This window comes from Harpia harpyja, chromosome 7 (assembly GCF_026419915.1).
Source record: "Harpia harpyja isolate bHarHar1 chromosome 7, bHarHar1 primary haplotype, whole genome shotgun sequence".
Taxonomy (NCBI): Eukaryota; Metazoa; Chordata; class Aves; order Accipitriformes; family Accipitridae; genus Harpia; species Harpia harpyja.
The window spans coordinates 30,242,343-30,257,598 of NC_068946.1; the positions used below are offsets into that span (position 1 = coordinate 30,242,343).

At 39.3% G+C, this 15,256-nt stretch overlaps 1 protein-coding gene across 3 annotated transcripts in view; it reads right to left on the reverse strand.

The window, feature by feature from the left end:
- Positions 1-493: 493 nt before the first annotated feature.
- The window catches only part of UBE2E3 (ubiquitin conjugating enzyme E2 E3), a 59,533-nt gene continuing 44,770 nt past the window's right edge, over positions 494-15,256 (reverse strand). For all 3 annotated transcript variants that reach the window (XM_052792623.1, XM_052792625.1, XM_052792626.1), the window contains 3 exons: positions 4,156-4,288; positions 2,212-2,359; positions 494-1,131 (listed from right to left, as the gene is read on the reverse strand). In XM_052792623.1, the coding sequence (XP_052648583.1) occupies positions 1,034-1,131; positions 2,212-2,359; positions 4,156-4,288 (379 nt within the window). In that variant the 3' untranslated portion in view covers positions 494-1,033. The remainder of the gene's footprint in view (positions 1,132-2,211; positions 2,360-4,155; positions 4,289-15,256) is intronic.

Sequence of the window (15,256 nt, forward strand, 5' to 3'; positions counted from 1 at the left end):
ATAGTGTTCAATCATGCTTTGGAAGACCATTTTCAATGGATAACTGTAGTTCTCTAGATCAGCAAGTCCAACTTGCTTTGCTCAGAAACAAAAGCACCAGACTATCTCTAACTTTGCCCTTGTCCTGCAAAAAAAAAAAAAAATAATGTAGCAAGACTCGGGCAGTCTGTTATGAGAGCAGGACTGGCCCTGAAGCAACGAGCTACATTAACTTCTGGAGTAAGCATATGCAATGCTCTCATTCCAATTTGAGAAAGAGCTGAACAGTATTAAATTTAAGGAAATTGTAGAAATGACATTTGTTCTGTTAAAAACAAAACAGGGAAAACTTAAACAATCCACAGGTGTGCATTAAAAATTTAATAGCAAGCCTTTGCTTATGTATATTAATTTAAAGATTATCCACAGGGATCTGTGATACATTGGCCCTGCCTTGTTACTATAATTAAATTTATTCAAATATTAATTTAAAATAGGAAAACAAAGAAACTACTCCTTGGGGAACATGTTTATTGTGTTTGAGATGATACACTGGGTGCTCTCTGAGCTACAAAGGGAAAAAGGAAATCCTTTCATTACAAACTGACAAAGGTAAAAGTTAAAACAGTTTTCACAACAGCATGTACCACATATTGGAAATAGATCTGGGTTTAATACAAATGACATAATTCCTAGTAATCTACAGCTACCTTTAATAACTTCATACAGATAATGAATTAGGCTAAAATGCACTATAATATTTGGTTGACTTCAGGAACAGTATCCTTAGTACATCACAAAATACATTTTGATATCCCAAAGAAGCAAGACTTGCAAGTAGGCATTTTAAACATAACTAATCTACAGCTACAAATTTCTACTCTTGATAGCATTTACCTTTTTGGGGGGCAGTATCCCAGTCTTCAAAAGGATAAAAGCAGAGTAGAATCAGTATAACATATACACAGAAGTCCGTATTGTAAAGGCTATAAAGATTTGTTGCACACTGCAAAGTTGCCTTCTGCACCTTCACACTGCACAAGTAGTTTGTCATTTATGTTGCGTATCTCTTGGTCCACTGTCTGGCTATCCTGTCATGTTCTGCTCTGTTGGTCAGGTACTGAGTGGCTATGCTTCCAACCAGAGGGTCAGCTGTAAAAGGCAGGAGAAGATGCATTAGAAACCACTCCACAATAAAAAAAAAAACAACCAAACACACGATTTAAAAAAGAGAATCTATTCCAAAATACAGTCTTTGTTAGGTCAGAAAATGCTGTGAGATATAGTGGGACTCTTATCATACAAGACATTTCCAAGAGAAAGTATACAAGGCACAGTGAACAGAAAAAGAAAACTGAAATATCTGTTGTAGTTATCTGCGTATTAATGAATCTTGCCCCAGCCACGTGCCCTGCTTTCACCCCTTTGGAAGGGCCGCTGTGTGCAGGGGACACTCAGCGAGCACAGCCTGGCACGCTCCCGTTACAGTGCTGGACAAGACTAGTGTACGTTAGGGTGTCAGGACTGTAGGACACACACCGAGGGGATCCAGTTTTTCAAGAGTCATCAAACTTTCGTATCAAAGAGGCTACTCCATTTCTCCCTGATCAATACCAGTCTTCTGTAAATGAACTGTCATCTTAGCACTACTGCTCTGTTCTTGCCCTGACCGCAGGCAATTAGCATTCATTGCCTAATGACACTGGTCACACAGTTGTCGCTGAGAAACTGTATTGCTTCCAGTGGAGTTCCTCCCCTCCCAACAGGAACAAGGAACTCTCTCTGAAAAAGGGAAAAACCTCTCTGAACATAGGCCCCCCTCACATCTGCAAGATCAAACATTTCAATTGCTGTCTTAAGAGAAGGGACTTCCTGCAGCCCCTTCCGACCTGCAGGATTTATGAGTGCAACTCAAGAGAACTTTGTTGCTTTCCTGGATTGACCACTCACTTGCTGGAGCTCCTGCAATACGGACCTTCAACGACATCAGCTTATTTTCTCCACCATACCTTGGGGAAAAAAGAGCTTAAGGCTGTTTACTTTCTGTTGTGCCACAGGAGTGAAAAGCGCCTTTAAATGTGGGACTGCAACCAAGCAGGAGTGTTTCATCCTCAATCTTAAAAATATTATTTTTTATTTAATATGCATACAATCAAATACACAAATTACATTCCATGGCAACTAGAGTCAAAGGACTGAGAGTGGACACTCAGTAAACTATCAGCTCCTTACCTGGGTTGCAGTCTGTCAGAAGAGAACAAATAGACAGCAGAACCTTTGAAATAGTCAAAGCAGGGCTCCAGTTGTCTTTCAGGATATCCAGACAGATGACTCCCTGACTGTTGATGTTGCAGTGATAAATTCTGGTACGGAAAGTAACCTAGAATCACAGCATAAGAGACAGAAAAAGAGCCATTCAGTGTTGCCCAGGGATGCTGCCCCTTGTCTCTCAGCAGCAGCAGTGCCTGGGGCGCTCCCAGTTCTGCAGAGCTTCTGTGGAGGTAGCTCCTCTCTGCTCGTTTCCTAAAATGCAATTATTTAACAGAAAAGTGCATGTTTACTGTAGTCATGGCTGCCTTCAAGAAACCTACCATGGAGATCTTTGGTCCTTAAACTGCTTTCACACAGGCCCTCTGTCTGGTGCCCACAAAAATTAGGACCTACTTTGTAATACTGTATGCTATTTAATGAACATATTGCATGTCAAGAACAATCTAATCACAAATGTAACTTTATTGTGGTTTCCGAAGGTGAAGAAGTAGACAGAATTTGGCTGCATGTGCAGTATTAGTTGATCTTTTCCCTTCTTTCAAAAGCCTAAATACAGACCATGGAAATTAATATTTAAAATTGGAGTATTGTATTATTCTTGTTCAAATTAGCAATGAAATCTTTGCCTTACCCTTCATTAAGCAGGACATAATACACAGCAAAAACAACGCTATCACACTAACTAACACCATCCTTGTTTTTAAATTATTTCAGACTAATATCAGTAGAGCATGTAAGCATTATTCTGCACAAGTAAGTTAGAAATATTTCTAAGTGCTTTAATTACATAAAGCATATGAAGATGAGGAAAATTTTCTTTTTCATACTGATGCAGGAGGGGAAAATCCATGATGTTTTCTGAAACTACTGAAAATTCAAAAAATGATCATCCTCTAAAAAAAATCTACAAGATTTTCATGAGGAACTTGTCTAAAACTCTGCATCACTTCATTATAACAATCTTAACTCAGAGAGTATTAAATTTTGTGGGTTTCAGAGAAGTGTGAAATACATAGAAAGTATATTATTCTTTATGCTGTAATCCTTCTGGGAATGAAAAAAGGTATTTGATTTATAATAACAACATTATAGCCGCAACAGCCATTAAGTTGTAGAAACGTTGTGTGGTAGAATATATTTAGTCTTTTGAGAATGACAGCAGTGTCCTTTCTGGTGACTTCGTCAAGAGCTATAATTTGGCATTAAGGGAGGGGAGAAGGGAACAACCTTTAACTTCTTTGGTATCTGTTAGTAAATTATAATTTCTTAAGTGTCCATACTATTTCTGAGCAAGGAAATGAAATTTTATTTTAAGTTAAGATTAGTTTCATTTAATAAAAAGAGCTTTTGCTTAAAAATATTATCAAACAAGGTTGCTGATCTTGCCAGTAGTGAATAGACTAGACATTTTACAATAATGGAAATCATCACAGTAATTTACCCAATTTGAAGTCACAATATAACACTTTAGTTGTTTATCTTAACTTATTTTAGCTTTCTGTTATTTTGCTTAAAATTACATGAAAATATATAATATAGAATGTGGTTCATAGAAGAAAAAAGTTTATTATACATATATTTTAGTAGCTGGAATGAGAAGGAGGAAGCATAAGAAGGTCTTGTGCTGTCTCTTATTAAAATTAAAATGTCTTGAATCTTAACTCTTGATCAGAATCATCATCTCATTTATCACTTGGTAAAGCTTGGAAATCAGTATTGACTGTGGTAATCGGGAAATAGACACAGGATTTTTCTGAAACTGCAAGCCAAAATTTTGGACCTTGTAGTTTTCAAGAGACCATAAATAAATTTGATATTCAGAAAGCAATGAGCACTCACTCACTACAAGTTACATTCTTCTCACATGTGAAAAAATAATAAACACAATAAAAGCCTTACCCTTACCTTTGGTGGCTTGAATGGATAGTCAGATGAAAATGTGATATCCAGGAAAAAAACGCCTCCTTCGTATACAGAACCTGGAGGTCCAAGTATAGTAGATCTCCATTCATAAATGTTATCTCCTTTAGGACCAGCACTATGTAAAAAAAACAGGAGAGAGAAAAAGTCAGGTGTGCCTTTGAGAGAGGCATTTTATGGATTTCCTTCTACATTCACTTTGTTTTATACAAACCACTTGCCTATCTTTAACATCTGCCTAATTTCCACTGATTTCAGTGGGCTCAGTGTTTTAAACAGGCATGAAAGCTGGGCACTCCACTGTCCCTTTGGAGATACAGCAATGAAACAGATTGATCATGAACTACTGGACTGTCACTGTCTGAAACATATCCCCAGATCTGCTTTCTTGAGTATGTGGTTGCTCTGAGCTTCTACATCATGCCCTTCCAATGACATTATATCCATACACAAAAGGAGTTGTATATCTTGACCACATTCATCTTTTCCAGGCATTAAGCAGATCATACCTTCACAAAAAACGTGACTTACACCTATATTGATACACACTTATTGCCACTTGTTTCACAGGCTAGACTGAAATGTTACATCCTTGCACAGGAAAACTGGGGATGGGAGAGACAGAATCAAGTAACCTGGAATTGAGCTTCTTACAGCATTGTCAACCCAAATAAATGTTTTCTTCAGGATATATTTGTATTATGCCTCCAGGCAATCAGCATTGAGACTACTAGACAAAAATAGTTTACTTTAAGAAGTACAATACTGAACGCATTCCTCACTAGGGGAAGGATTACTGCATAATTAATTATTAAAGTAAAGCTTTGAAAGAAGGGATAATGAACAAGCATTTTCTTGACTTCTGAGCCATCACACTTAATGCTATTATCACACAGTAACCATCTAACCTCCTCACAAAAAAAAATCAAAGTACAATCTTTTTTCTGAGCAAGTCTCAGGGTAAAAACTAACATAACCTTCCGCAAAAGGTCCTGAATCTGAACCACTGAGATCCAAACTGACTGCTATGGAAAGCAACACCGCTGAGCTCACGCAGGCACGGTGGATTCATGACATCTATGCAGACAAGTCAATAATGTGGCACTGTAAAAGATCCTTTCAATTCTCGTGACCTCGGCAGCCTCCCAGGCACCACTTACATCTAGCAGACACATGGTGAAGCATCCCCATCCTTCTCCCTCTGTGGTCCTACGGAGCAGACACTGAGGACCATCATATGTGATTGCACATGAAGCAAGCGACAGGGCATGGCATCAAGCTGTAGCCTGGGAGTTTGTGGTTTCTGGCACTGCTCGACACTCAGAGGAGCCTCCCTACAAGCCACCCAAGTGTTAAGGCTCTTCCCATGTCATGTCACCTCATGTATTTGTCATACATATATCCGCAGTCTATAACATGGCATGTTGGACATTCATCCTTACTATGTAGCCAAACATGTGGAGACATCAGAGACAAGGAACATGAGCAGTCTGCACTATGCATCTGCAATTCCCGCACCAAAAATGTATCTATTTTTACGTTAAGATCATATTCGAGAAACAACCAAAAGCTGATTTTGATTATAAATTCCCTTTCAATTAATAATTTCCCAACATGTTTTTTATCTCGCGGATGTTTCACGTACCAAATGTTTAAACTGTTGCAGGCCTTTCATTAACAGGACAAAATAATCATGGATTTTGGCTGACATCCTATTTAATTAAAACCAAAAAATTATTTCATGGAGCTGTAGCTGTTTTCCTGTTGGCAAAATGAAAGTAGCTAACAATGGCATGCTGGCCTCCAGAGTACAGCTAAGAAAGAAAAACTAGAAGTGCTGTCAAAATAAAGTTTGGGTCTAAAATCACTGATCTTACCTTTCTATTTGCAATGCATGCACAAAAGTGGAAGAAAAACAGTAGATAAATTTTAGGGGAAAAAAAAAAAGGGGGGGGAAATCCAGAGGCAAGGGGGTCCATTTTCGATGACATAATGAACCGTTCATACCCTCAGTCACTCCAGAAGATAATTCCATTCATGCTCTCTAAAAAGCAATTAGTGTAAGAACTGAAAATATTGGGGCAATAATGACAATATTTAAAACCCACACAGGCCACTGAAATGTTTTAATTAATTCTTGACATTCATCAAGCTTACAGCTAATTAGTATTGTGCTTGGAAACCAAATTTCTATGGAGCAATTCAATTTCAGCATTAGAAGTCCTAATGACTGTTTTATAGTTTAATGCAGAGGTTAGTGCTCTTGCCTCATGTGTCAGGTACCTTTCTTTCATACACCTCTAACAACTGGATGCAATTCAATCAGATTAATGAAACAGCTGAATTAAATTAGTGACATATTTCAGCCCAATGAATCAGTCACAACTAAGTGTGGCACCAGTCCAGTGCCAAACTATCCGGTAATCACTCACCAAGTCAGAGCTAGGGCATCTATCAGCTAGTAGCCAGAAGCTAAGTGCAAGAACTCTCTGCCTATTACTATCCGCTATCCTCTTCTATGCTACTGCTAGCAATATATAAAAGGATAGGGCTATAAAGTGAGAAGGGGAATTCCCAACCTTGTAAGAGGAAGAAAACACTGTGTTCAAAACCCCTCCTACTGCTGAGAAAAGATTGCTGCAATGTCAAAAGTAACACAAATCTGTAACAATAACCACACTCAGATAAAGGAGAAAATCGTTAAATCGAACAATTTCATTACACCTGATTGAGTTTTGTGAAATTTCTGTTTAGCAGCTGAAGTGGTGTCTCACTTCCAGCGGTGTAAAAGACACCCCTGCTTCATTAGCAACCTGAAAATCCCCGCAATTACTACATTATTTGTGTGAGGAGACGTGAGATTAAAGAGCAGAGACAAGACATCACACTTGGCTTCTACTACCTGTATATTTCCACTGGGGATCATCTTCAGCCAGCCATAACCTACTTTGTCTTTTGTATACATACTGAGGTGATCTTTTTTGGAAGTAAACAACCCACGCTCTCTAAGGCTCAGCAAAACATACCAGACCTATTCACGGCAGTCTCAGCCTCTGCAATGATTTCCACAAGGACAGGACACCGTCATTACACCCACTTGGACGACTGCAGAGAAGCGCAGTCCTGCCTCAGGCAACACCTCAGTTGTGTACTGAGCTGCAAGTGAGTGCCAGAGCCCCACTGGAGTCACTGCTTTCGACCCTCTGTCACTGCAGAACATTGTCTCAGTGCTGCAGAAAGCCACAAGGAAGGAACCGCCACTCCCTGGTGCAAATCTAACTTCTCTGCTCCCACAGAGGACAGCCAAAAAACAGGGCTGAAAATTTGGAATAAGGAAGCTTTACTCTGTCTGCAATATTCTGTTTCATTGATACACCCAGAAGAAATACTCTCCTCCTTCTGTTGGGCACTAAAGAGGCTGGCATGGGGAGGTGCTTCTAGGGGCTGTACTTGAGCTCTTTATTCCCAGAAGTTCTCCTGCTATTCAAGAGACTCACTCTCCTATTGCAAGCATAGGCTTCAAGCATCTCACCTTAAACCTTGAGAGTTGTGGTGAGTGACAGCCTAGGAATCTTTCTCACTGTCTGCCACACTGGACAGAATAACCCAGGCAGAGCACTACAATGGGGAATTTCCACGGTTTTCTTCCCTTTCCTTTTTTCATCACTGAAAGACCCAGCTCCTTCTGACTTCCCCCATGGAATCCATATGGACACAAAATCCTTCTCTATTCTGTCCTTCAAAACACAAAATCTTGATGGAGCAATGGGGTCTGATGACAACTCCAGTGTTCTGGCTACACAGCATACTTGTGCAGTTCATTGCTACCAGCTTGCTGCCTTCCTAAATTAGCTTACAGAACATCACAAATTCAGTAAAGGCACCACCAGTATATTCTCAATAAAAGAACCACTTGATTAATTTTTTAAAATATGGGCCAAAATAATCTCAGACAAAATAACAAAGCAAATTAATTGAAATGACAAAATATTCATTGCAAAATTAAGGGGATTTTATTTCATACGTAAAAGCTGGATTGATTTTTTTAAAATAAATTAGGTAAATTGACAGAATAAAGTTAATTGGCTACATCTCTTCCTAAGTAAATATTCATTATGCCACTTCACTGAGGGATATATACCTGATCCAGATAAGACAAAGGATTTATAACCAGACTCTATCCAAGCTAGTCTGCTGAACAGATTTAATTTACAAGTGTGACTTCAGATGGTGAATTTGAGAAGACGTGAGGTTAAACTCTAGGGGCCCATGGGGTCATACCAGGTCCTTTAAACCTAACTATGCTGGCTCTCAGGTTTCACGAAGATGAAAAACAGCTTTTCCAGCACAGTGTTATGAGCATTCACACGGATGCAGCAGCATTCACACCAGCAAAAAGTCTGTTAGACTCCTGATGCAGTGGTTACAGGAATCAGAATTCAGCATTTGTTACAATTCACTAAATCAAAATGCATTAAAGCTGCCCATATCGAACTAGCTGCAGGATGAGAAACTGGGACAAGAAATTTCCAATGTACATGATGCTAGTAGCATGCTGCTTTCTGCACTTGCTAAATGTGCTTCTCCTGTCAACAGCACTCCTCTGAAACACGGGGCTCTAAATTCGGTGACAGAATGCAACTTCATAGTACTGAGACTGTCATAATTAAGAAAAAGGGTGAAGGAAAATGTAATTTAGCCAGATTTGATGTTAACTCCATGGTATGCTTTATTATGAGAAAAAAATTGCATCTGTAATAGGATACAACTGAGGGGGAAAAAAATAATCTGTTTTTTAGAAAGCTTCCCAAAAGTGAAGTCTGTCAGACTCTAAAACAGTCTTATGAGAAATGTCATTGGTACATAAAACTAAAGGTATTGGTCTATATCCCAGGATGCCCATCGGGGGTGACTACATAGCACAGATTTAAGTGGTGGAATATTTTCCTACACTCTCCTTTCAAAGGCCCCACCCCTAGGTCTGATACCCAGGCAGGCATCACAAAGGCAGCAGCTAACAAACCAAATGGGGTACCTGGAGTGAGAGTCAGGTAAGGAAAGAGCCCCCTCCATCCTCCCCAAACTTTTCTCTCAAGATGAGATTCAGCAAAAGTAAAACTCCCGAAGCTCTTCACAGACTGCTCAACCACAGCGACTGTCACAATGGTATAATTATATTTTTTACAGCAATGTAAATGAAGACAGTGCTTTAAGAAAGGAGTAAGAGATCTTTTTTGATTTTTCTTAATTCAACTGAAGGTACTAAAGAAAGGAAGAATAAATGCCCTTAAGTAAGTTCGACAACTCCATGCTTGAAAAATTCACTTCATAAAGCTACATAGTGAGTTTTGCAAAAAATCACAACACAGCTTCAGAAATTGAGTTTTACAAATCCTGCTGTAAGAAAGGCACTCAGCATGTTACCAGCACAAAAGGCTTTGTTTTGGACAGCAACATCTCAGCTAAAGCTGATTATGTTCTCGCTCACTAGTGTGCCACTAGGGGCTAATGGGGCTGTAAAAGATCCTAGCAGCATATACAATCCAGGCAAATACACAGATCCCATCTGTAGCGAGTCTGCCTGCCTCCGCATCTGAGCTTCTGAGCTTGATGAACTCATGTCCAGTGGAAGGAGAAAGCCCCAGGCTCAGGTAACTTCAAGTTATCACAGAGGTGGGGACTCACATCTACCATGTAGGGTATCTAGTGTGGATGCTGATGTTTGCACCTCAGACGTCCCAGACAATCAGGGTAGAGAGATCGGTGACTCTCTGAGGCACAAGGAGCACCTAAATACTCCCTAATACTAAGGTTCTCCATCTCCTTCTGGTGACACCTACTTTTTACTGACCACATGGGGAACTTGGCTCCTAACTCAAGCCTCTAAGCTCAGTACTTTAGAAATTCCTCCTCACCCTCCACGCAGTGAGAAAGGGTTGCCTAGCTCTGTATTCACATGCTACCTTGTAGCACCCTATTTTTTTATCTACATATAGATACACACTGCCATGCTGTTGGTAATTAAAAAAAAAAAAATTTTACAAGGAACCAAAGGATTTCTGTCTAGTGCAAGCTGTCTGAGAGTTAGTTCAATGTTACTGTGAAGCCTGGAGAGAGCACAAATCACTTACCAGTAGTTGTATTTTAATGTTAAACGTGGGAATGTAAAGATGCCTAGATTATTTTCCTGCTTTGATATTTTCAACATTTTGAAGAAAATTTATCCATTACCTTTTTTTCTTAATCCTCTTTTCCCAATTGTGGAGGTGCTCTTGTATTTTTGGTTACAGAGCACAAGAAAGGAAATGAATGTTAATTAGAAGACATATGTTTGTGCCTTTCAGTCTTGTGACATTTAAAAACTAAGAAGCATGGACAGCAATTTCCTTTTTCTTTATTTTTCAATGCCTTGTTTACAGGGCTGTCTAAAGTACTTACTCTCAGTGTTCGTACTAACAGCGCCAGTGCCTAAGCACCTCTACTTACAGAATCTGGGTAGTACCTCCTCTATACACAGAAAGCATACTGGTTTCACTTGCAAGAGCCTCAAGTATAGCCCTAATTTTTGGATTACAGCATTTTTCTAGGGTTGGACACATGTAGGTTGTCTACAGAAATATATCAAATCTGTGTTGAAAATGCTTTTTGATAAGATACTCACTATTATTAAGGTTTCCAGGTTATGTACAATTTCTTACAAAGAAAAAGTTTCAGTGTATTGTGTTCTTTATATATCTACAACTGTTACTATTTTACCAGCCACTGAACTATCTGCTACATCTGTTTGCTGAAAAAGGTTATTTACTGCTTCTAGCAGATCCACAGAGGGTCTATGTAACTGAGGAGTCTAGTTCACTGTACAAACCTTTGTTTCTGTCACTTCCTTAAAGTCTATCATGCCCTTAAGACTGAAATCTAGAAATTACTGCTGAAAAAAAGTGCCTATTTTTAACTCATGGATCCCCTTCTATTTCAGCTGGTTGTAAAGCAGTGCAGGACTTGCGCCTGAGGCCATGGTTCGATGCAACAGTAAATCCAACTTGAGAGCTCCTCCTACCAGATCAAAAGCAGTGCGGCTACTCAAAGCAAAGTGCTGATCCAACGTAAACTAACTTGGCCTAACCATATATGTTCCAAAACCGTCAATGGATTAGCTTTGTAACACCAGGCTTTATGCTTAATCAGGTATCATTTGTCCTCCTGCAGCCAGCATAAAGAGGGCATAAACTTTAGACTGCATGGTCCGGCTTAGAAATATAATCATGTAGCTGTATTTGGTTCATGTAAATTCTACCATTAGGGGAATCTAACCGAGTGCAGATCTGGTATTAATCACCCTAAAGAGAAAGATGCCAGATTGTAGTGTTTTAGACGATTAAAACCTCCAGCGCTAAACTTGCCATTAGTAGAAGAACATACATTGTTGTTACTAAAGGAAGCTGGGTAACAAATCATTTGATAATTCCATCAAAGCTGTAATATGTAGATAACCCAAGTAATGTATTTTGGAAAGCTGATAGCTTTTCCAATGCCAAAAGCCCCATTAAATTAGTTCATTGCTATAATAGCTCAACCTTACTTTCCTCTTTGTATTCTTGCTGGTTCCTAGGACCTTTCTTGCTGCTGTTAGAAGTCTGCTCAGGTTCTCTCCATCTTCCAGAACAAACGTAGCCAATTATGGAGGCAGAATTCTTACAATTTTTCTTTTGAAAGATAACTAACCCCAGAATGTAGTTCACTAAATTACAGCAGAAATACTGAATTTAAACCAGGTAAGAAAACATATCAGATTGTTTCTGCCTATGCTTTTGACAGAGAAGTTGTAAATATATACTACCAGGGCAATACATAAAAAGTTTACCAAACATGAGTTGTTTTTGAAAACAGAGAAATCACAGGACTCACAGGCATGAAGAAAGTTCATGCTGAAAATCTGATTTATTTTAAATATCTTGAAATATGCATATAAGTCCTTCTCACACACCTACACTAGAGAAATTACCCATATTCCCTATTAAAACACAGAGCAGGACAGTCCGTAAAGGGAAACATTTCCTGCTACTTTGCCATGTGTTCATAATAACAGAGCTATAATTTAGGATAAAATAAAAGACTAGCTCCCTGTCATCAGTGTTGAAATACTAGTAGTACTACTAGTGGCAAAATGCATGCTATTTTCTTGCTGTTGGTATAAAGCTCGATTTGTACTAAGGCCAAATCACTTTGTCGAAGAAATTTTTCTACCAGGTATACAGTTCACATTTTCCTTCCCCTCAAAATTACTGGTGAACCTGTATTTAGCAAACATGGCAAATTTTGCTCTTCTTCCACGAGAGAGGATCCTTCTAAACTCACTAACACAAGCAAAACTCATTTGGGATACATGCATATTTTATTCTTTAATATGTTATAGCCTCCATACTGATGCTAGCAATCCATACTGAAATAATCACATGGTATCTGAGAAATTGTGCAGCCTTAGTTTAAGGTGTCTACCCAAAAATACACAAAATGGAGGCACTTAGACACAGGATCATTTGCCTAATGTCATCCAGAAAACATGTGCTGTGGAGTATGACTGCAATGTAAATCTCCCAAATCCCAGGCCATCACCTTGCCCACTGGACTGAGATTACACTAGTAGTAGCTCATTCAATAGTTCTATGGCATCCACATGTTTTAGACATCAGTCACCTCCATCATTCACTGCAAAATCTTCATGTCAAAAAGCTAAGTGACACTGAGAAATCCAGTTTAGCACTTCCTACCAATATTTTCAATGACACTTTTAATTTCAACAATGAAAATCTATTATTCCCAACATCCTTTACACATACACTTCAAATGGAGGAAGAAAGAACAGGTAAAACAATTAATTTCACTAAAGGATCTAATCAATCCAAAAATACAACTAGCTTTAAAACTGTAGTAAACATATAAAGATTCACGCCTAGGAACAACAACTGGCCAATTTTCAACAGACTAAGCCTGCGAGTCAACTAGAGGGGTTCAAATGAAGTCCCCAGCTATCAATCCACCCCAAATACCTAAACATTAGGCAATTTCAAATACTGACTGATGTATTAAAAAAATCTTCCACTGCTCTGTGGATTATGTTTTGTTTTTTTAAGGAACATATCTTCAGGCAAAAATTGAAAGGAACTCCACCTATGAACAGTGCTTTTCAAGACAGTGAATTAGAGAATCACCAGTCTAATAATTCAGGCCTAAAGGCAGACTCCATGATGAAACTTGCAAATGGTGCTAATGTGGTGGAGAAACTTTTTTCTAATATTGTAGAAGGAGAAAGTACAATTTAGTGAACACAATTTATTCAGGGATTTCATGAAGGACCAAGAAAGAGAGAATTGCTGGGAAGTTACCTTCACTGAAATACGGCTGTATCCACCTGTCAAGAAGATGAACACCCAGCGTGCCTGGTGCTACCACAGCGGAACCTCCTCACCACAGTGGAACCTCCTCCTCTCCTCTGGGATGTCCAGGATTGGGCTGCTCCACCACTTCACAGCCATATAGCTAGAAGTTGCCTTTTTCCCTCCCTCTAAAAAAACAGCTTTCAACTTCAGAAACAAAGTTACAGCTTTCCCACATGGAGATGGAGAACAGACAAAACCAGTCAGTCAGATAGCCTGCCTCCATTAAAACACATTAACACTCTGAGTAAGAAGCACCTACTTAAGGATTTAATGATTGTTAATATATGGATATTAGCTTCATACTTTTGGTTGTTTCATGCTACCTGAAAGTTGCCCTGTAGCAAGCACTGAATATTTTCTCTCAAAAGAAGTCTGTGCTGTCATCATCTAAGTCAGTTCTCGGTGCAGTCTTCCTAATCTTCTAGCATAGGCTTTCTTCCAAATGTAATTCTATTATTACTTTTAAATACTTGCTCTCTCTTGCCTCCACCCATTTCTACATCACACTGTAGAGTCTAACAAAACAGAAAATGCTGTGCCACAGCTCCCTGTGTCGGATGCCTAACTGGAAGCCATAGAAGTCTAATGCAAATCTCTGTTACAAGTAAAAGGCTGTATTTCTCAAAAATAAAATTGACCCTTCCCAGTTCACACACAAAGACCTTCCCCACTGACAGCACAATAAGGATGACTTCTCAAGTCCAGCTCCTTTCCGAACATAGCTGGAGTCGCTACGTGGCTTTTGTCACTAGCTATTTCGTCTGAATTGAAAAAAGTTAGCTGTTTTGAAGGGGTGTGAATCTGGTTAGCCAAAAAGCAAGAACCCTGTTTAACACAACGGCCCAATGTTCCAAAGGCCTGTCTTTAGTCCTGTTCCCACACTAGTTAACAAAATTTCCTACACTGAGGATTGATTAAATAAGATTTTAACTTTTTTCACAAGATTCATGGTCTGAAACAGTCATCAGAACTCTGGCAAAATGATGACAAACTTCACATTCAGTGCAGGGCATGAGTTTATCATTGTTGACAATTTTTATGTATTTAGTCTATTATTTGATATTAGATTTTTTACCTTTGTACTTTTAACAAAAGAATTCTACAAATAAGCTTTTGCCAATCTGAATACACAAAGCAAACTCCTGGGGCATAACGCACTCCAGCAGACCTGAGTGCAAGGTGACCGGTGCTGTCCCACAACCAATTAACCCCAGCAAAACCAGCCCCGTGCCTCCTCTTACTCCTTCTCCTCCCCTGACACCTGTAGTGGTGCTTGTGAAATCACATAGTGAATTGCTCTGTGGTGCTGAGCAGGTTGAGAAGTAACCAAGGATTGCTGTCAGGCTGCCTGGGCTCCTGAAAGCAGGAGCTGACTGCAGACTGGCACAGACGCCAGCGTCAGCACAAGAACGGGAGTGTGAAGCTGCAGCAGGGAGCAGGGCAGAAGTGGGGGGCTGCAGCAGCTTGACCTGAATTGGCTTAAAACATGCTGGAATTATACTCTGCAAGTGCAATTCTGGATCTGCAGTGCCCTATTTATCAAAGTAGAGGCTCAGGATCCTCTCTCTGTCTCTTCACTGTTCCACTCTGTCCATTTAGTACATAAGCTGTAGAGCGACCCAATATTATGAGCAGTTACTGTCCTGTAC